Raw genomic sequence first — 22,723 nt, 5'->3', positions numbered from 1 at the left:
ACAACATTACTTGTTCTCTCCAAATCCTCCCACAATTAGGATACTGCAATCTGTCTGGAGATAGTGGCTCTATGGATGAAAATATTGGAGTGTAAGTTTTAATGGGATGGAAGAAAAGGAGGAACTTTTTCTGTGTAATAGAGGAGAAATGAAGCATTTAGTTAGATCATGTCACCTGATCTGACCTGGATTGAAACCCACATCCCAGCTTCACTAACCCCCTGCTCCAACATGTAGAGAAATGGCTCAGAAGCCTCTTCCCAGCTTCAGAACCTCTTTCCAACCCCATTGTCATGAGTGTCGGGAAGAAATTTTAGGCAGAGAAGAATGCAGAATTCCTTATCCCTTGTCATATCCATATCAGAGAGGTCAGCTCAGACTCTCCGTTAACATTAATGTTAGCAGGAGTAAAACATGCATTGTAAAGACATTACATTTTCATGTCTAACTATTAGTGTAGTACTGAATCAGTATAGTTAAAGTTTAAATTTTTATCCTTAAAAATGTAAAAATATATGTAAATATGTAGATATCTGTATGCTGTATATTTTCAGTAGTTCTTTTCTCTTGTTTTTCATACTAACAATCGCATTAAAAAAGTATCTTTGGTATTTTTAAGTGTTCATCTACTCCTGCTGTTTAATTAAGTCACTGTTGTCTTCTATGGACTTTAGATCAAGCCATGTATGGGGAGGTTAGCTGTTTCACAACATAATTTTGTATATTTAACAGCTCACTGTAACTGGAGTCTTACTTAGCATCTAATACCATTAGTTCATTACATTTTTTCCTATTTTGAATTCCTCTCCTCATTTTAAAAAAATCCTTTTCTTACTAAATATGGAAGCTGTTAAACTCTGAGACTTTCATTTACCTCATGGCATGTCCTGTAGAATTAAATTAAATAGAGCTGGCTTGTTGAATATCTCATCGTTTCAGACTATTATGAGCATTTTCATTGCTACTTGAAATGTGGAATATTTTTTTGAGTCAGCCTCAGAAAATGTTTAGAAGACAAAGGGGACTAGATGGATCATGAATCTAATAAGGAGTTGTAAAATCTTTAACCTCTATTGCTGATCCAAATCTAGCCCAGGTTGGTAGTGACTGAAAGCTGCTTTCATCTCACGGCAGTCTGGTGGGCAATATGAAAGTCCTGTCAGTCTCAATATTTCCCACTCTGTCCCTGTCCCTAACAGGCCTTCTCCCTCATCTAGCCTCTTTAGCAATCCAGAGTGCTGCTTTATGGTATGCTTGTGAGCTGAGGCCCTTTCGTCCTCTTACCTTACACAGAGTCCTTTTCTGCTGCTGTCCCCTTATAGCACCACTCAGCTCTTCTTGAGCCCCATCTCTCCCCACAGATTTTCCCCTGCCTTACAGCCTGTTTTCCCAGGAGCCCCTTGTGACGAACAGCACTGATGAGAGAGGAAGCAGGCCGACAGTGTCCGAGAATGGAAATAGAAAATAGAAATTGCAAGTTTTGTCTTGCAGAGAACCAATACCGTTAGGTTATAGTAAGTAAGGAGAAAAGTTAATTATTACATTGTTCTTCTTTGTGCTGTTATGAAAATGTCTGAGAGCGTGTAACTTGGAGTTTGTAGGGACTGTCGCTCTTTAGTTAGAGGAGTTTGAAAAACACAAGTTTCATAGGAAAACATTGTTTTTAAACATTGCCTTTGTCAGAGATACTGAATATTTGATCCAGAAAATATTATAGGGCCAGATTGTGAATCCATTATTCATGATGAATATTACTTTACACCAAAGATAGTCTTATGGAAAGCAAAGGGGCTATTAGTGGAGTAAGGCACTACTCACTGTGAGTGAAGGACTCTCCTCTTGCCCATCAAAACATTCAAATGCGCTGTGCAGAGCGAGCATATTAAAATATGTATGCACATTAACTTTAGTCATGCAGGTATTCCCATTGACTTGAATGACTGCATACATACTTAAGGTTAAGCATGTGCGTAAATGTTTTGTAGATTGAGACCTTAGTATCTATGAAGCTGCGAGGGTGTCTCCAGAGCATGGAAACAATTTATGGTCCCTTGTGGCCTGGGAATCTGTGAATGTGCTTTTCTTTAAAGCATGAAGCAAAAAAATCATAGTTTTCCATTGGAGTAGCTCCTGTTTTAGTCTTTGTGGAAAAGTCCTATAGAAGCTAGTAGAAAATATAAACACTTTATAGAGTTTAATATAAAATTATATCCTTGCTATAGAATTCAATGAAATGGTTTAAAAACATATATTCTGCATTATACTGTCTAGGTTTTTAGCGCAATTGCTATGGAAAACTAGTTCTTTTTCTCCCAACTAAATTCTGTTTTCAGACTTTTTCATAAGAGAGTCTTCCAGGAGATTCATGTGTTAAAAATAAGTTTGAAAGAAGGTTAATTCACAGTTTAGAGACATACTGCCAAATAGAAGAGACATGTTAAATAAGTAGAAATAGTTTTGTAAAAAAGTTGGAAGAATAACATACAGGAGATGCCGGTATTCTCTGAACGTTCAAAAAGCCCCAGATTATTCTGGAGCAGAACATGACAACTCTGTTAGAAGAAGTCTGGTGTATTAACGACTCAAATTTCTATCACTGTTATTTTTATGACAATTAAAAGAAAAACTCAGCATGTATGCTTTATGTGGCATCAATAGCAAACTATTCAGATGTTAAGGTGCAATGTAATTTACTGACAATAGAGTTTAAATTATTTTTATTGCAGTAGGTATGTTGTTGCTTTTAACGCTGTATGCTAGAGTTTACTGTTGTTTGATTCTCCTAAGAATTATTTTGGCCTCTCTCTCCTACAGAATATCTTAATTGCTTAAAATATCGGAACTTGGTATCCATTTATGTAATGATTTGCATAGAGGGTCTAAATTTGTATGGACATAGGGTGACCAGATAGCAACTGTAAAAAAACGGGACAGAGGTGGGGAGTAATGGGCGCCTATAAAAGTCCCAAAAAAACAGGACTGTCCCTTTAAAAACGGGACATCTGGTCTCCCTATATCGACATGACTAACAAGATGCAAATGAATCTCCACCATAGCTATCTAACTAGTGGCATTTCCAGGGCCATAATTGCTGAACTCCCCTGCTTACTGCTGTATGTTTTGTGATAACCCAATCACAAAAGAGACTGAGATTAGCCAAGATCCTTCACAGCAACTGTTCTCTTTGTACTAAAAGATAGAACCTATTATGGCAAATTTGCCCCATAAATAACAAAGAGCATATGAAGTATGCATCCTCCCCAGATCTGCCAGTTTTTAAGAATTACTAGTTTTTTCCTGATTTTTAGTTTTGCTGATTTCTCAGTGCCTGCTCTTCAAGACACTGTCACTGTTTGTTATTGCTATGTGCCCCTAGTCCATTGTTATTTCACCAAAAATACGCAGCTACAAGGAACATTACTGTCTAGTAGTGACTGCCCAGTGTCTGCAGCAATACCTTTTATGTACCAGACATATGCCTTCAGTATGTCTCTTTTTGCCTGGAATATGTCTACGTAGTTCAAATCACGGTTCAATAATATAATGCTTTGCAGTATACCTCTACTTATACATGCACTGTGAATGTTAGACCCATCTGCATAGCACCTGTACAGACATATGTCAATGCCTGTAATAGGAATGATAGGTGTGTATATAACCATAGCCTGTTCAGTGCTTGCACTTTGCCAGTGAGTACACCGTGTCTGAGCTGCTGATGAAGCAACTTCTTTGGGGAGAGGGGCCTTTCACAGACTCTATGAAGTCAAATGAGGTAGAGGGAGCGGGATGTTTCAACTTAGGCTTTTACCTCTGCTGCTTTTCTTCTCCATCCCAATCTCTCCTCCTTCCTCTTTGTACGCCTGCTATCTTCCCCCCCACCCCACCCGTTACTGCCTTTGCTTTTTTCACAAACATCCCAGTTTCCAAAGCACTGCTCAGTCCAAATGCTAAAACCCCTCGTCCACCTCCAGTCTTTTTAATGACATGGTGCTACTATGTTAGCACCCATATGCTGCTGTTTAAAATATGTAGTTTACAATGAGAAGTTTACATATAGCTACGTAAATAGATTCAGATAAGATAGGGTACCCTTCAAAGACCCTAGGCACATACTTGGGGTTGGCTTGCCTATCCCCCCACTTGTGCTGCTCCACTCTATTTTGACACATTAGCTGGATGAGAGCTAGTATGAGTATCTCTCCTCAAGCTGAGAATCACACCGCTGCTCAAAGTGTAGACACCTGTAGATACAATGTAATAGGAGCCTATATAAGAAAAAGACCCCAAAATCGAGACTGTCCCAATAAAATCGGGACATCTGGTCAACCTAGTTATTTCTTCTTTTTAAATTTTATTTCCCAGGAGAATGAAATGGACTGAAATTCATTTGGGCCTTGGAGCTGAAGGCATGTGCATGCGCATATGTGCAGTGTTTAATTAGCTGCCCAAGAGTGGTGAATGTCATCTGTAATTTAACAAACAATTTTTATATATATTTTACAAGCTGAGAAGCTTTATGTACATTTCAAGTGCTGTAGATAATAAAATAATAAATTAATAGTTAAATTATTAACAGGACCTGATATTGAGAGATGCTGAGCCCCCTCAGCTCCCATTAATTTCAGAGAAAGTTGTGTGTGCCCACCATTAATGAAAATCAAGCCAGAATACCATGGTAAATGCACTATAAATCCTACAATGAAAGATGATCACATAACCGTATAGGATAGCATTTTCAAATGCCCTGAAGTGATTTAGGATCCCAAGTCCCATCGACTTCCAAGGAGACTCAGTCTCCTACATGCCTAAGTCACTTTTGCAAATGGGACCTAGGCTCCTAAATCATTTAGGTACATTTGAAAATTGTACCCATAGTCATATGGTGAGTTGGCTACATTAAACTTATTCAAGCTGCTCTTGCTCTTTACTTTTAGAGGCAAAGTTGAGAGAAACAAAATTCTGACTGCCCACAATCCACTGGTTACAGCACTTCTTTACAAGATTTCAGTCTCCATCAAGAGTACTTTCTGTCTTTTCAACAAAGGTGTTTTATTCTAGTGCAGCACATGCATATGCCTGGCTTTTATGTGCTTCTAGCCATGAAAAATTCTTGTCATCTTTTAGATTGTTCATCCTCCACCACCCCATCATACACATAATGCACACAGTTGCTTTGGTATGCCAATATTGTTTCCTACATCTTTACATTAGATGTTATTCAGTAGCCAGTTTCAGATCCCAAACAATGTAAACTCAGCAGCCTCCTGCTTGGTGAAATAAAAGCTGTGGTTAAGATGTCATTCTCCACAAATCAGTTTTGGCAAGAATGAAGACTGAGGGCAGGAACTGCAGTAGTCTTTACAGGGCAGGATTCATTCAAGTGATCTTAATCCTACCTCTTATTCCCACTAGCTTTGTGGAAGGTAGATGGACGCACTTTAACATGAAGAAATAAGCTTGCTTTTTTTTTTTTGTCACAACAACAAAAGCCTTGGGAAATTCCAGTTAATTAGCATGCCTTGGGCTAATGAAAGAATAAAACTGAAAGAGAAATGCCTAAAGCTTTGGGATGAGTGGAAGCATGTAGGGACAATGCATGTTTTAAATATTTGTGGCTGTTTGTATGATTTTCCCAGGGTTTGCCTCCCTGTGACTTGATGGGATAAGAGTGGAAAGACAAGTGGAAGGTTTTGTGTGGGTCATGATGTAGTAACATTTCAGCTTTTAAGGAGCATAAATAGGCCATAAATTGAAGAATGCTGATAATGGCTGGCCTGTAAAGTCCGTCGGTAATTAAGACTTTAGAATGAGACCATTTTCTGTTTGTATTAATATAATCTGCAGTAGTGACCACAAACAACATGGAGTGTGAGGGTGATTGTATAAACTTCAAAGGAAGGTGCAATAATCATCAGTGTTGCCAATTATGGAATAAGCTGCCCATTTGTGAAGCAACTTCCTAAACCACTCGGAGGCTGGTATATGTCCTGAAGCACAAGGGTTTATGTCCCTTATGTAAAAATTGTTCATCCTAACTAATGTCGCTGGGAATGTTCTCATTGGCCACATTAACAGCTTTATTAAACCCTGTTAAATTTGTGGCCTCAGTGATACCATACAGCTGCAAATTCCACAGGCTAATTATATGTTGTGTAAAAGGGCTGACCTCTGCAGGAACTGAGCTTCTCTGATTTGTAAGAAAGGAAAGCCAAGACTATCTTTCCTTCCATGCAGGACTGCCAAGAACTGCTAAGCTGGTATCATGGAGGGGCTTGAGCAGAGCATGTAGCGATCAGGGCATTGCTTTATTAATATTGAAAACTGTGCATCTTTGTTTTTCTATACAAAAGATATTCACTTCTGAAAAATATTTCTTTTCCATTTTAGCCTAGCCTGAGATTTGCCTACTGCTTCAAGATACTGCTACTGTAGAAATTCAATATTGATAGTGTCTGATAGACATGCTTGAAATGTATATACCAGTTAACAGGATTATCACTTGAAAAGACAATTGTATTTTTACTGAAAAGTTTTTTTGAGGTGATGAGATGTATTGATATTTAATGAAGCATGAAGCTTGTAAATGAACCATGAAAGCAATAGCTAAACTAATTAACTGAGTAATAAAGCCCTTAGAATTACATATGTTATGTGGGCTGCATGCTTATTATTTCTGCCTGGTTAAATTGACATCTAGGATAACATACTTATATAATCTTTTAGGAGAAACAACATTTAATTTTGCTCTTAATGCTGGTTTGCTTTAGGCAGAGGTTATGCATAGGAAATAACTATAAGAAAAGAGAAGCTGTCTCTTTAAAATGCCCTGCTCTGTCCCTGATCCCACGTGGAAACTACATCAGCAGCACTTTCACATTACTGCAATAGAGGGGAATATGCCACCTTAAATTTCTTGCAAGCTCAGATGTGGAATATCTAACTCAGCACTACGGTTTAAGAGTTACAGCAATGTAGCATCCTTGCACAATGTCTTTAACTTGGGAAGCAGGTAGAGATTTAGTGTAATGTCAAGTTATTTACGCATTCCTGCTTGCATAACACCTCTGCCATTTCCTGTAACTCTGTCAATGTTAAAACTTTCATCCTCTCAACTTATGTGGTGGCAGTTGGCCTGTTTTGTCCTACTTATGCACGTCCGTCTCTTGGGGAAAGAGAGAGAGAGAGATACTTTACTGAGAAACAGGACTCCAATATTCTGGACTATACTAAAAGACTCGTTAGAAATTTTCTATTGCAATCACAATTTAAAATCTGACAAATCATTCATTGTATGCTTGTTCATTGTACACTTCTTCATTGGTGTCCTGCTAAACAATGATTTTTGTTGGTTAGGTGAGAATAAGATTGGACTGTCCTGCTAAAATGTGAAGAGTGAGACTGGGCCTTGCTCTAGGTGAGGGAGGAGCAAGGAACCTCTCTATTCTTGCATCACCCGTGCAGTAGCCCTGTCGTGTTTTGGGGGTAGATCCTCAGCTGGTGTAAATTGTAACAGACCACTGGAGTTCTGCTTCTGAGGCTCTGCCTACACTACAGCTGACGTTGGCAGAACTTATGTCACTCAGGTGTGAATAAACCACTCCCCTGCGTGACATAAATTACTCCAACATAAATGCAGGTATGGACAGCGCTATGTTGGTGGGAGACTGGCTGAAGCAGGGTTATGCCCTCCTCCACACAGGCCATCTAAGCTAGTTGACTGCAGAGGGGAGTACATACTGCACCCTTTTAAAGGTGCTGCAACATGTGCTCTCCCTGTGCACACTGGGGAACCTGTCCCTGCACTGGTTAGTACTCATTAGGCACAATTTTGACCTCTGGAGAGAGCAAGAAATCGTAAGTTACTGTCACAGTCAGAGCTGTGTTTCGCTACCTGAAACTACAAAGTCTTTTCAGAAATGAACTCCAGTTACCCGTGACTGCACAAAAAGAGTGATTGTTCCAAAATGGAAAAGCTCTTGTGTCCCACTTCTAAAAGATTGGGATGCTGGCATAAGCAGCCTATATATAAGATTAATGACAAACCTGAAGAATTTCACGTGATATTGCAAAAATATATCCTCTATCTAAAGAAAAGCACAAAGGTACAGTGAAAAGTAAATGATATTGCTTGGGAGGTGTTGTGGGAGGTGAAGTGGTGTAGCAGTCTAAGACATTAGTTTTGTAAAGTGTTGGCTTGTTGTTTACGTCCATAGTCTGCTGTTCTTATGTACAAGATAATATAGTTGCACTTTGAAATTATTAAAGATATTTTTTGCAAAATTCATTCTTTACAAAAATCAGGATGCCTGTAGTCATTGTCCAATGGTCCTAACATTGCTTTGCAGTGTCTTCCTGGTGGTGTCGATCAATACATGATGATGAATTCCACTGATGTGACATCTTTCATACCAACATCATGGCTACATCCAAGCTTTATTTTGTGGCTATCTGCAACTCTGTTTAATTCCAAAGTGACTTATGAATACATGTTTCACTGAGCTGTACTATTCAATATACTATATAGCCCAAAGTTTTCATGATATGTGTTGTATTTAACCACTCAGCAGTTTATTTGCTTGATAAATGTCACATATAAGTGAGCCCTGATACTGTACATTGTTTTGCTGAACATCAGAATACTGAATCAGTGGCAAGTCAGGAAGGAGAACCATTGTCTGACTTCCATTACGCTTCCCTGTTTTTCATGTGTGTTTGTTTTCATTTTGATGATATTCAAAGTTTTCTTTGTGTTGATATTGTAACAACTAAACTTTAAAGTTCTGACTAGTAATAAGAGATGAAGATTTGTCATCATACTACTTTTACTTTGCTATCTAGAGATGGAGGGCCTGATTCTGTTCTTACACTGCTTTAACTCATGTATAACTCCCTTTTCTTCAGTGGAGTTATTCTGATTTATACTGGCATATGTGAGAAGAAAATCAGGCCTGGATAGTATGGATAGTATATCATTAATGGGTGGGAGAAAGTAGTTTATTCATCTTTCAAGAATAAAAGTTCTTTATACCTGAAAATGTCTGGGTTAGTTGTCTATCTGTAAAGCTCATAGGGTACATATACAGCAGTGAAATAGGTGTTGGCCTGGAGCTGAGATGGAGGACAAGAGATCTGCTGTAACATAGGAATACAGATATTTCGTGCATGATGTCATGTCAAGCAGAATAACAGGAACAGCTGGCAAATCATTTTAGACAATAAACTGATATTGCATAGAGCTCATTTTATCCAATATTGCTGATAATTAATTAAGAGCTACTCATTGCAGCTTTATTGATTGTGAAAAAGAAGAGCATTAAAAGATTCCCACTCCTTAAGTTTAACATTGACTGGTACATGGAGTTAACCAATAACTTATTTGTCCTTATGCAAAATGAGAAAAAATCCAAAACAAAACAACACTTCCGAAATAACTTTTTATCAATGCGGGTCTTGCTAATGTAAATACCAATACATAATTAATATGAAATATTATAAATTATATGTGGACTCCAGAGCTAAGTGAAAAAACTTTCAGACAAATTGTCTTTGTGCTACAGCATTTTCTCCTGGAAGCCTCACAAAGTTCACATTTTATTGTGCATTCTTAGTTTAGCCATTAGAAAACCCAGTGTTTTCATTTGTCTAAACTCAGACGCTAAAAATTGTTTCCAAGTAGGTGATCTCATTGCTGTCTGCTTTGAACCAGCCAAGTTAATTACCTGCATGGTATTGTTTGCACCGGTCAGTGCTGGATAATTTTTACCCCAGTTCCACTTGAAGGGAGACATTGTTCTTCATGATGCTTTGTCACTCTCTTTCGTCTCACATTTGCATTGCTGAAAGTACATGCCTGATTACCTCATAGAACTGAACTGCAAATAGCTTTGGAAATTAATGCAAGCTAATTTACCAAATGTGCTCTGGCAGCAAAGGAAACTGCCTTTCCAAGAAGCGAGGTACTGAAGGTCTTTTACTTTATGAACATACAATTTTCTCATACTAAAACATGTAATCATAGATCTCTGCTGACTGTATTTTACCTGGACTATTGTTAATGATAGTAAAGATAAGACCTGTGTAAACAGTTAAGAACATAAGAATTGCCATAACGCCTCAGACAATTTGTCTGTCCAGTTCAATATTCTGTTTCTGAGTGTGGCCAGTACCACATGGTTCAGAGGAAGTTTCTTTCTAACACAGTGTTGCCAATCCTTAGTGTTCAAAATTCAGGAGTAAGACCTAAAAAAAAATCAGTTTAAGAATCATGAGATTTTTTTAAAAATTCAGTTATTTTTATTTGTTTTCTGATTTTTGAGCCTGTCAGATGCAGTTGGCTTGTGTGTCAAGCTTTTCTCTGTAATTGTGAGGGCTAAAAACTGGATGGGAGAAGAAAATAAAAAAGCAGAGACTCTCACATAGTCACATAACTCCAGGAGCTGGGTTCTTTAGGGGAACCTCCAGCATGCTTCATGTGACGCACAGTAAAATTGTTTCTTGGCAAAGCAGATAGTGGCTGGCTTGTACTCTGAAGTATGTGGGTATAAATATCTCAGAAATTTTCATCAGATCAAATGAAATTTTGGCTAAATGTAGTGTAGTTCAGCTACAACCCCTGAGCCCTCTTGAAGTCAGGTTCGGTTCTGGGCATTAGCCCTAACTGTGAACCAGTCCCAAGTTCTCAAAGATTCGCAGACCTGGATTGATGCAGTAGGTACCATCCTTGGGCTCCTCCTCCATCTATCCTGCTTCTTCCTAAAAGGCTCAGGGAGACCACCACTCCAGTTTTAACATTGCTGTCTTCTGAGGGGTAGGAAGCCTTTATGAGGAAGGTACAAGCAGCTGTCTGTCCCCCGAAGAGCCTGATAGGTATGCAGGGCAGTGGCTCTTACCTGGTGGCTCCTGCAGCTAGAAAATGTCAGGGAGAGGTACACTGTGCTCAAGGAGGAAGCATGGGAATAGTCACCAACTCCCCAGAAGTCAGCAATGGTGGGGTTGTAGGATCTAGGGGAAGGAGCTGACTGGAGTTGGTAGGGAGCTTTGAGGCACAGGAGTGGGCTTTTCCCCTTCTAAGTGATTTTTTCCAGCCACAACCACTGTAAAGGCCCATGGCCTTTCTGTGTGATCCATATGAACAGAACCTTGCAGGCAGTGTTTAGCTGTAGCAAAGGTGTATGCATTAGATGGGATATACAATCCTTGAAGAACTACGCTGTGGTGTGGGAGTGATGGAAGGTAGTTCAGAGGGGCACTGTTGACTTGAAAGGTAGCCGATTAAAAGAATGTGTTCAAATAATTTCAGGTACTACACTGGCTCCTGAGCCATCCTGCCAATTTTTATAGTTTCACAATCGCATTCTGGAAAATGTTTTTTCCCTCCTTTATTGCTGGATAAAAAACCCACACAAACAACAGGCAAAACTGACTGACAGGGGAAATTGTGAGTATTCACAAAGTGCTATCAAGTGCACAAGGTAAACAGACTGAAAAAATAGAGAAAAACTTTTTTGTCTGTTGCAGTCATCTTAGGAGTCACATCTACCAATATTAGGTAAAAGAATTTGACTGAAGTGTGTTTTTTTTTAAAGATGATGCTATCCTTTTCAGTATATACATTTCATACTGACCAATTAAATAATGAGGAAAATCATTATGTAATATTCATAATAACTCATAATTCAGAAGTACACTACTATAAGAATTGTTTGGGTTTTCTGTGATGAATGGACAGTGCAAGAATGATTAATTTTAAAAAAGATTTTGAAGATAATACACTATTTATTTAATTGGAAGACTGATTTGGATTTTGATGTGGTGTCTAATTCAAAATATTGAACATTAAAACAGTTTTGGCCTAGTTGGACGTTTTTGCTGTACTATCATTTGTCGGTTTTTAAAAATAGTTTACAGTTACAAAAACAAGATAAAATAGTTGCATTGTTTGAGGATATGATGTGGGTAGCATTATACAACTAGCAGATACCAAGACTTGGGGACAAAAAATTAACTGGTTTTTACGTCAACATCTGCTAGAAGAAATTATGTTTAAACAAAACGTCTTCCTCTTGCCCTCTCAAAATTGTATGAGAATGATTTAAACAAGAAGATCTATTTATCTGAAGTTCAGTCTGCCAAAGTACGGCAGTTAGATTTTCTTGTATTCTATGCATGTTGGCCACATTCTTGGGAAGATTACAGTGGCGTATTATTGCATGTCAGAGATGAGGGAGGCTTAGCTATTAACCAAATACAAAGGGTAAAGAAGGAAATAGGCTGAGGAATGAGGAAATGGATGGATTAAAATATTTCCATAATATTTTTACTGTTACACATTGTATTATTATGTAGTTATTGATGGGGAAACTGTTTTGATTTACATGTATTATGTTGATTTGGAATAAATTATTTACTACTTATCTGAAATTATTCCTTTCAGCCAATTCTGGAACAATTCTGCCTTCTCACCAGTTTTACATAAGTATGATTCCATTGACTTCACTGGGAGGCTCCTGATTTACCCCCAGTATGAGTGAGAGGCGACGTAGGATCCTCTTATCATTTCAAATAATGAATATTATTCACTGTTTCATAAATGTTAGTTTTCCTTAGAATTTGAGGCCTAATCCAAAACGCACTGAAGTCGGGGGAAAGGCTTCCATTGATTTCAGTTGGAGTTAAATAAGACAGGGCTGATTCTCCACTGAACCTGTGTCGTCATTTACATCTGTGTAAAGGGAGTGTAAAATGCTACCTTTCTGCTTTGGTAGTATTTTATACCCACCGGTACACTCACTGTGCATTAACAAAGGAACGTAAATGGTGAGAGCTGATGATAGCAGATTCCTAGTTGATAACTAACGTTTCTTTGATGGTAGAGATTGCGACCCCACCCCTTCTTCATAAAAACAAAAGCACAATGAAAAATTTACCACAGGCAATATTCACTCCCTTCCAGTTCTGAGTTAGAGGAATTGAAAGACAAACGTTTCCCATTAACAGTTACATGAATATAGGGATTGAAAGACGATACCCTTTACTCACAAGTGAAAAATACAATATAATATATTATAGGGCTTGTGTCTCTTTGTTTAACAGCTCCTTTTTGCACTGATCACCTTTCTGACTTTTTTGGCAGGTAAATTCCAATGAGCTCATGGTTAATCATGAATAAACAACAGTCTAATTGTATGGTTTCAAATTTTCATTTGACCAGCTAAACAAAAATATGGCCTATCCCCCAAAAGAAACCTGATAATCTCATACTCTTTGGTTTCTTGCTTCTCTCTCCTTGAATTTAAGAAAGTGGATGTTGTTATTGTTTGCTTAACGTTCTAGAGAGTGGCATAGAGTGTGTTAGCACTGAGAAACTATAAGATTGCTATCTGTGCAGGTTTCTGAAGCTGGGCTCTTCTTTTCAAAGCTAAAAAACAGTTCACCAAGCTACATTATGCATTTTCTTACAAATCACTAGGCCTGGTCTACACGGGGGTGGGGTGAGGGATGAGCTAAGATTCGCAACTTCAGGCGACTGAGAATAGCATAGCTGAAGTTGATGTATCCTTAGATTGACTTAAAATCACTTACTTCGCGTCCTCGCAGTGCAGGATTGACGGCTGACCCTCCCCCATGACTTTGCTTCCGCTCTCACCGAACTGGAGTTCAGCAGTCGACAGGAGAGCGATTGGGGATCGATTATTGTGTCTACACTACAGGCGATAATCAGTCCCCGATAGATAGTAATCACTACTTGCCAATCTGGCGGTAGTGTAGAGTACCCTTAGTCTATTGTTTCTTTCCCCTATATGCAGAGGCTGTACAAGCATTCACAGTTGTGATTATACTAGCAATTACAATTGGTTTCTTCTGTACTATAGCATACTTTCCAGATGGTGGTGATGGTGGGTTTTTGAGACCTATTTGTCCCTTACAGTAGAAAGTGGAAAGACCCTATAAAGTGACAGCAGCTGATGAATTTATTTTGGTGTGGTGCAAAAAAGTGCATATTATTGCCAAGAGGACAGGGACAACCGATGTTATTTTTCCTGACTTGTTCCAATTAGAACTCAGCCAAACATAGGGACATCTATTAAATAGTAAGTTCTTTACACCTTTTGCTTAGGACTAAGTGAAATGATTAGCAAGAAAGAAAAAAAAATCCCTCTCTTTTTCTTTGGATTTGGTTGAGCCTCCTTGGGAAGTATTCCTAGTTACCCCCAGAGGTAGGTGTACATAAGAACATAAGAATGGCCATACTGGGTCAGACCAGTGTTCCATCTAGCCCCGTATCCTGTTTTTGGCATTGGTCAATGCCAGGTTACTTCAAAGGGATATGACAGAAAAGGACAATCAACAAGTGATCCATCCCTGTCTTCACTCGCTGCTCTAGGCTAGGGACACGTAGAGTTACATCTCTGGCCCTCTTGGTAATAGCCATTAATGGGATATTCTCCATGAATGTATCTAATTCTTTTCTAACTCAGCTATAGTTTTGGCCTTCACAGTTTTCTACCGGTTGACTGTGTGTTGCATGAAGTAGTACTTCCTGTTGTTGTTTTAAACCTGTTGCATATAATTTCATGGGTGGCCCCGGGTTCCTGTGGTTATGGAACAAATAATAATTACGTCCTTATTCGCTTACTCCACCTCCTTAATGTTTATAGACCTCCCTTAGTGTTTTCTTTTCCAGCTTGAACAGTGTCAGTATTTTGAATCTCTTCTCATATGGAAGCTGTCATACAGTTAATCACATTTGTTGCTCTTCTCTGTACCTTTCCAATTCTAATATATCTTTTTTAAGAAGGGTATCAAAAATGCATGCAGTACTCAAGATATGAGCATTCCATGAGTTTACATAGTGGCATTATGATAGTTACTGTCTTATTATCTACCCTTTCCTAATGGTTCCTAACAATTCTGTTCGCTTTATGGCTGTCATGCCCATTGGATTTTCAGAGAACTATCCACAATGACTCCAGATCTCTTTCATGAGTGGCAACAGCTAATTTAGATCTCAATCATTTTATACTGTATAGTTGGGATTAGTTTTTCAATGTGCACATCACTTTTCATTTTATTAACATTGAATTTCCATTTTGTTGCTCACACACCCCAGTTTTTGTGAGATCCCATTGTAACTCTGCTTTGGACTTAACTATCTTGATTAATTTTGTATCGTGCCATTTACCATCTCACTATTTATCCTTTCTTCAGATCATTACAAATATGTTGAACAGCACAGGTCCCTGGGGCACATCACTATTTATCTCTCTCCACTCTGAAAACGGGTCAATTATTTCCTACGCTTTGTTCCTGTCTTTTAACAAGTTGCTGCTCCAAGAGAGGACCTTCTTTCTTATCCCCACGACTGCTTACTTTGCTTAAGAGCCTCTGGAGAGGAACCTATCAAACGGTTTTCTGAAAGTTCATGTATAGTATACGCACTGGATCACGTACCTACATGTTTGTTGACCCCCACTCAAAGAATACTAATGGATTGGTGAGGCATGATGTTCCTTTACAGCCAGAGAGCTGCTGTTTTGATGCATGGAAGTTCCCTCACTGGAGGTTTTTCAAAAGTTTTCACCTGTCTTAGATGGTTAGATCCAACAAATCCTGATCGGTCACCAGGGGAGTAGACTAAATGACCCTTGCGGTCCCTTAACCCTATGGTTCATGATTTATAAGTAGTGCTAAGATGTACATAGGAATTATCTGTAGATGCTCACCTCTTACAGGGATTCCAACTGCTTTCGATGAATGTGATCCCCACTCCATAAAGAACTCTATAAAAGCTTCCTGTGCTTCAGTGTATTTTTAACATTTTTACTTGGAGCATTTTAGAGCATGTTTCATGCTCTTTGACTATATGGTGGTTTAAAATGCATTTTCCTTGTCTTCTGCAGAGAAACAGCTTGGCAAAGTACTAAACTATAACCAGTTAGATCATTAGGAAATTACTGCCAATTTGCTGATTAGATAGGGATGAAAAGAGAGTGTGGAAAGCTGCCAATGCTTGTAATTTATATGTTAGCCCTGCTGCCTTGGGGATTGATCCTTTCAGGTTGCACAAGCATAGCCACAGCCAGGTGAGCAGACTGGTGAAATCCATAGGACTCACACAGGTGCTGCTGAAATGCTGATTCAGTAGGTGGTATCCTTCTCTGAGCCTGAACCAACAGTCAGTCCTAGGTACACAATGGACCCTGTGCCTCACATGGGGAGACAGAAAACTCTTGGTAGAAAGGAGGGAACAGCAGCAAAAATAACTATTTTTAATAGGAAGAAAGTAGGAGTGGTGTTAATGTGGAAGCCTCATGGAGTGGGAGATAAGATCCAGGAGCTTACTGATGTAAGGGGACCAAATAGTAATGTTGATCTCTGTAGTAGTTTTGTCACTTCTAAAAATAGGTAATATTGGCATGGAGCATTGAACCAATGCTCTAGCTTTGTGGTAGGGGTGCTGTGCTGATGGGTATGGTCGGATGGGATGAAAAAACTTGTAGTTGTTAAAGATTCCATGTTATTTCTTGTAAGAAGAGTATTGCTAATCCTTATATCCTCATCAAATTTCAAGTTGGGTTATTAAGGGCTGCCTGATTTCTTTCCCCTTGTAGTTCCAGTTGGACACAGTATTCTTCACTTCCCTTCCTAAATAGTATAGCATTGGTACTGTGTGTCTGGTTAAATTGCTGTCACATCTCTCTGTCTCTCACTCACTTACACACACACACACACACACACACACACACACACACACTGCATTTTGGTGGTAGGTGATGTGCTTCCTATGTAAGATTTGTACATTAATTTTGGTTTATACAGCACGTTAGGATCTTTAAAGATAAAAGGTCCTGTGTAAATGTAAGCTATTTCCATTATTATTACTCAGATAAAGAGAAAGGAAGCAATTTTAAAACGAAGTGTAGAACTGTGAAACTGACATAACTAAACATTACTCACTCTTTTTTGAAATGTTTGCCGCCCCATGTGGAGTTTCTTCAATGATTTGCTTTGATCATTTCCTCCCAGTTTTAAAGGAAATCCAGTTTGATCAGGAGGAGACTGAAGGGTATGGATTTTTCCCCCCTAAGCCTGCCTTTGCCACGAATGTCTTAGCCCACGTCCACACTACAGGGTAAAATCGATGTTATTAAAATCGATTTTATAAAGCAGGCTTTATAAAATCGATTTTGCGCGTCCACACTAGAGCTACTTACATCGATGTTGAGCGTCCATGTTCCCTGGCGTCCATGTTTTCCCTGAGCGTTGCACTCTGGGTACCTATCCCACAGTTCCTGCACGGGTCCCTGCCCTTTGGAATTATGGGTTACTAGCCCAGTGCATGATGGGATCAAAGTCCCCGTCCTGGGTGGTTCTGGGTACAGCCCCCCCCCCCCCTTCCTGTAAACGGCACACAGTCAGTTCGCGCTGTTTTTACTGGCTGCAGTGAGGGAAACGCCATTTTGCAGCAAGCATGGATCCAGGTCTGCTCTTGTCCTTGATCGCGAATGCTGTAAATAATTCACGCATTCTCGTTCTATCACTGCTGACCCATGATGCAGAAGTGCAAGAGAGAATGCTTGAATGCGGGGACGACAGCGATGACGAACTGGAGAACGAGTTTTCTGACACCCCGGGCCCCTGCACGTTGGAGCTCCTGACGGTTATGGGTGAGGTTCTACCCGTTCCGCGCCACTTTTGGGCACGGGAAACAAGCACTGACTGGTGGGACCGCATAGTCCTGCAGGTGTGGGACGATTTGCAGTGGCTGCGGAACTTTCGCATGCGTAAGAGCACTTTCTTTGAACTTTGTGACTCGCTTTCTCCTGTCCTGAAGCGGCATAACACCAGGATGAGACCAGCCCTCACAGTGGAAAAGCGAGTGGCAATAGCCATATGGAAGCTTGCAACGCCAGACAGCTACCGGTCAGTCGGGAATCAATTTGGAGTGGGCAAATCTACTGTGGGGGCTGCTGTGCTGGAAGTATCCAAAGCAATCATTAAGCTGCTGCTTCGAAAGGTTGTGACTCTGGGAAACGTGCAGGCCATTGTGGATGGCTTTGCTGCAATGGGATTCCCTAACTGTGGGGGGGCCATAGATGGAACCCACATCCCTATTTTGGCACCGGAACACCAGGGTGCCCAGTACATTAACCGCAAGGGGTACTTTTCGATGGTTCTGCAAGCCCTGGTGGATCACAAGGGACGTTTCACCAACATCCACGTGGGATGGCCAGGAAGGGTTCACGACGCACGTGTCTTCAGGAGCACTACACTGTTTAAACGGCTGCAGCAAGGGACCTACTTCCCTGATCAGAGAATAACAGTTGGAGATGTCCAAATGCCTATAGTTATCCTTGGGGACCCAGCCTACCCCTTGATGCCCTGGCTAATGAAGCCATACACAGGCAGCCTTGACAGTGCTCAGGAGTTGTTTAATTACAGGCTGAGCAAGTGCAGAATGGTGGTAGAATGTGCATTTGGCAGGCTTAAGGCGAGATGGCGAACGCTTCTCACTCGCTCAGATCTTAGCCAAACCAATATCCCCTTTGTCATTGCTGCTTGCTGTGTGCTCCACAATCTCTGTGAGAGCAAGGGGGAGGCCTTTATAGCGGGGTGGGAGACTGAGGTAAACCACCTGGCCGCTGATTATGCGCAGCCGGACACCAGGGCAATTAGAAGATCTCACCAGGATGCTGTGCGCATCAGAGAAGCACTGAAAAGTAGCTTCCTCATGGGCCAGGGTACAGTTTGAATGCTGATTTTCCTTTCAATTGATTGCTGCCCTCCCCGGCTATGCGGTGTTGCTGCTGCAAGATACTTTGCCTGCAGCATTCCTCAATTGCTTGCTTAGGTTACTTGCGAGAGCTGTCCATTGGAAAACATATAATTCTGTATTTCCCAATTATTACCTACCTCCACCATTAGCTGCTTCCGTCTGCTGCTAGGCACAGGACCTGCAACCTTCCTTAACTGCTTTTTTATTGAAAATAAAGTTACTACTATGTGTTACAAGAATTGTGTTCTTTATTTAAAATCAGATCCTTTCATCAATCAAGCATCAAGCTTGTTGTTACAATACTGTGCTTGAAATTTCATAACTCAGCGTTCTATGGGGGACGGAGCGAGGGAGGTTTGGAGGAAGGGGGAGGGAGGTTTGAAAGAAGAAAGTGCATCACAGTAGACAGAACAAGAATTCTCATGGACCAGGGTACGGTATGGCTGCTTTCTTTGTTTTCCCTTTATTACCCATATCCCCAATTGTCAAATCCTGATGCTGATAACTAGCTTCCGTGCAGCTTTCCAAAGCTGCTTGCTTCAGTTCATTACCAAACTACAGTCACACTTCCTTAATAGCATGACCTGAGAGTAAAAATAGGCAAAGGTGCCATGGGAGAAGTTTGGATCATTAGAGGAGGGAAAAAACAGGACACAAAGGGCTTTTCAATCTAATGAAAGCCTTCTGGTTGGAGTGTCCGCAGCAGTGGAGGGGGCTGGTGTAGAGAGCCTTCCCCCACGCGTTCTTACACGCCTGGTTCTGGAAGGTGTGGGACAGGGTGAGTACTGAGGGAGGTTATACACGGGCTGTAGGGGCATTCTGAAACCACGGAGCTCTTGCAGCATATCACGGAGGATGTCAGTCTGATCACGAAGAAGATCCAGAGTTGCTGCTCGCCAGCGCTGATCTTCCTGCCACCTGACATCATTTTTGGCGTCCCTCCTGTCTTCGCGTTGACTGGCAGCCTCCCTGTACTTTGCGACCAATTGCTTCCAGTCTCCCTGCTGAGCTCTCTCTGTACGGGTCACTGCCATAATTTCGGTGAATATGTCCTCACGCGTCCTCCTTTTCCTCAATCTTCTTATGATACCCCCCCCACGTGGATGAGAAGCGAGAGGGAGGCTGGAGAAATGTGCAGCTGTGTGTGGGGGGGTGGGGTTTGGAAAGAGTGATAAAAGAATCATGAGACACATTTCACACAACCATTCATACAGTCTTTCTCCTCACTGACCTGTGCCTGTTACCGAACCTTGAACATTTTACTTTACCACAAGGTCACCTTAGGATTCCTTTAATACTTATTGCTTGTGGCTGAGGACAGAGAGTTCTGCTCAGACGCAGGTCAGGGAAGCACACAGACCTTGTCCGGAGAAAATGGGAAGTTAATAATGGCTAGTAATCCCTGTAGTAGATTGTACTGGTAATCAAGCTACTGTCCTTCCCTGCTTTGCTCTCGCGTTCCCCGAACAAGCAGGTCTCCTTGCCTGCGGTTTGCTGGGTGGTTCGTGGAACGGGAGAGCAAACCGCGGCGAGGCTGCTCTCCTTCCCTGCTTTGCTCTCGCATTCCCCGAACAAGCAGGTCTCCTTGCCTGCGGTTTGCTGGTTGGTTCGGGGAACCGGAGAGCAAACCGCGGCGAGGCTGCTCTCCTTCCCTGCTTTGCTCTCGCATTCCCCGAACAAGCAGGTCTCCTTGCCTGCGGTTTGCTGGGTGGTTCGTGGAACGGGAGAGCAAACCGCGGCAAGGCTGCTCTCCTTCCCTGCTTTGCTCTCGCATTCCCCGAACAAGCAGGTCTCCTTGCCTGCGGTTTGCTGGGTGGTTCGTGGAACGGGAGAGCAAACCGCGGCAAGGCTGCTCTCCTTCCCTGCTTTGCTCTCGCATTCCCCGAACAAGCAGGTCTCCTTGCCTGCGGTTTGCTGGTTGGTTCGGGGAACCGGAGAGCAAACCGCGGCGAGGCTGCTCTCCTTCCCTGCTTTGCTCTCGCATTCCCCGAACAAGCAGGTCTCCTTGCCTGCGGTTTGCTGGTTGGTTCGGGGAACCGGAGAGCAAACCGCGGCGAGGCTGCTCTCCTTCCCTGCTTTGCTCTCGCATTCCCCGAACAAGCAGGTCTCCTTGCCTGCGGTTTGCTGGGTGGTTCGTGGAACGGGAGAGCAAACCGCGGCAAGGCTGCTCTCCTTCCCTGCTTTGCTCTCGCATTCCCCGAACAAGCAGGTCTCCTTGCCTGCGGTTTGCTGGTTGGTTCGGGGAACCGGAGAGCAAACCGCGGCGAGGCTGCTCTCCTTCCCTGCTTTGCTCTCGCATTCCACCAAAAAAGCAGGTCTCCTTGCCTGCGGTTTGCTGGGTGGTTCGTGGAACGGGAGAGCAAACCGCGGCAAGGCTGCTCTCCTTCCCTGCTTTGCTCTCGCATTCCCCGAACAAGCAGGTCTCCTTGCCTGCGGTTTGCTGGGTGGTTCGTGGAACGGGAGAGCAAACCGCGGCAAGGCTGCTCTCCTTCCCTGCTTTGCTCTCGCATTCCCCGAACAAGCAGGTCTCCTTGCCTGCGGTTTGCTGGTTGGTTCGGGGAACCGGAGAGCAAACCGCGGCGAGGCTGCTCTCCTTCCCTGCTTTGCTCTCGCATTCCACCAAAAAAGCAGGTCTCCTTGCCTGCGGTTTGCTGGGTGGTTCGTGGAACGGGAGAGCAAACCGCGGCGAGGCTGCTCTCCTTCCCTGCTTTGCTCTCGCATTCCCCGAACAAGCAGGATGGAGACTTTTCTAAAAACCACCTCATGGGTCAGTGTTTTAGGAAAGGTAAGAAAAATTACACTCACCAGAGGACGGTCCCTCAGCTTCATTTTCTGGAGTAATGCCTTGAGATGGCTGGCAGGGAACCTCAGTAAGGGTGAGGAAAAGATCCTGGCTGTTTGGGGGGATAAAATGCTCTGTGCTCTCTGCTGGAGCCCCCTCCTCTTGGTCCTCATCATCCTGATCATCGCCATCAAATAAATCTTCCGTAGTTGCAGGAATCACGACGCCCACCTCTGAATCAACAGACAAGGGGGGGTTCGTCGTTGCGCTGTTCCCCAATATTGCGTTAAGCTCGTCGTAGAACCGGCATGTTTTGGGGGCAGAGCCTGACCTGCCCTTTGCTGCTTTGGTCTTCTGATACGCCTGTCTGAGCTCTTTCACTTTCACTCGGCACTGTAACGAGTCCCTGGTATGTCCCCTCTCCCGCATGGCATTAGAAATTTTTTCAAAGGTTTTCTCATTTCTTCTGCTCGAGCGCAGTTCTGAAAGCACCGACTCTTCTCCCCATACAGCTATCAGATCCTGTAACTCCTGTGTGCTCCATGCTGGAGCTCTTTTCCTATTTTCAGGAGACTGCATTGTTCTCTCTGCTGCTGAGAGCTCCACGCTGTGCAAGCAGGAAATGGAGTTTCAAAGTTCCCGGGGCTTTTCCTGTTTACCTGGCCAGCAGAAGAGTACCTTTACCTGTGTAGAGCGGCCACTAGAGCACTGTGGGATACGTCCCGGAGGCCATTAACTTCGATGGCCGTCCACACTATCATAAAATCGATTTTAAAAAATCGATTTTGGGGTTACTCCTCTCGTTTTGATGGAGTTCCAAAATCGATTTTAGGGACCCTTAAAATCGATTTTATGCACTCTGTAGTGTGGACGGTTACAGCTTAAAATCGATTTAAAGCTCTTAAAATCGATTTAAAGCTCTAGTCTGGACCTGGCCTTAAAATGCCTTTTTGTGAAGTTCACAACCCTTTGAGCACTCTTAATAAGAAACATACGTCAGGGTTATATGCTAGAACTCATAGACAAAAGGTAGAGAATAATTTAAATCAGTAGTAAGGGACTTCTCATGGTATTCACCTTGTGTTCTCCTTTCTGGCTTGGGGAGGATTTGGAACAAAGAACAAATAGAGATATAAATACTTTTAGTACTTATACCTAACTGTAAT

At 41.8% G+C, this 22,723-nt stretch overlaps 1 protein-coding gene across 4 annotated transcripts in view; it reads left to right on the top strand.

Annotated features, from left to right (window-relative positions):
- Positions 1–22,723, top strand: part of GLIS3 (GLIS family zinc finger 3) — a 280,584-nt gene that overhangs the window by 35,525 nt on the left and 222,336 nt on the right. Inside the window, exon 1 of one of the 4 annotated variants that reach the window (XM_030567467.1) lies at positions 6,954–7,009. The exons of the other annotated variants lie outside the window; for them this stretch is intronic. Coding sequence (XP_030423327.1) covers positions 6,988–7,009 — 22 coding nt within the window. The 5' untranslated portion in view covers positions 6,954–6,987. Of the gene's footprint in view, positions 1–6,953; positions 7,010–22,723 lie in introns of those variants that run through there. 4 annotated transcript variants of the gene reach the window in all.

Source organism: Gopherus evgoodei, chromosome 6, assembly GCF_007399415.2.
Source record: "Gopherus evgoodei ecotype Sinaloan lineage chromosome 6, rGopEvg1_v1.p, whole genome shotgun sequence".
In the NCBI taxonomy this organism is placed as follows: domain Eukaryota; kingdom Metazoa; phylum Chordata; order Testudines; family Testudinidae; genus Gopherus; species Gopherus evgoodei.
The sequence above is the reverse complement of the archived record's forward strand: the minus strand, read 5'-3'. Positions and strand labels throughout refer to the sequence as shown.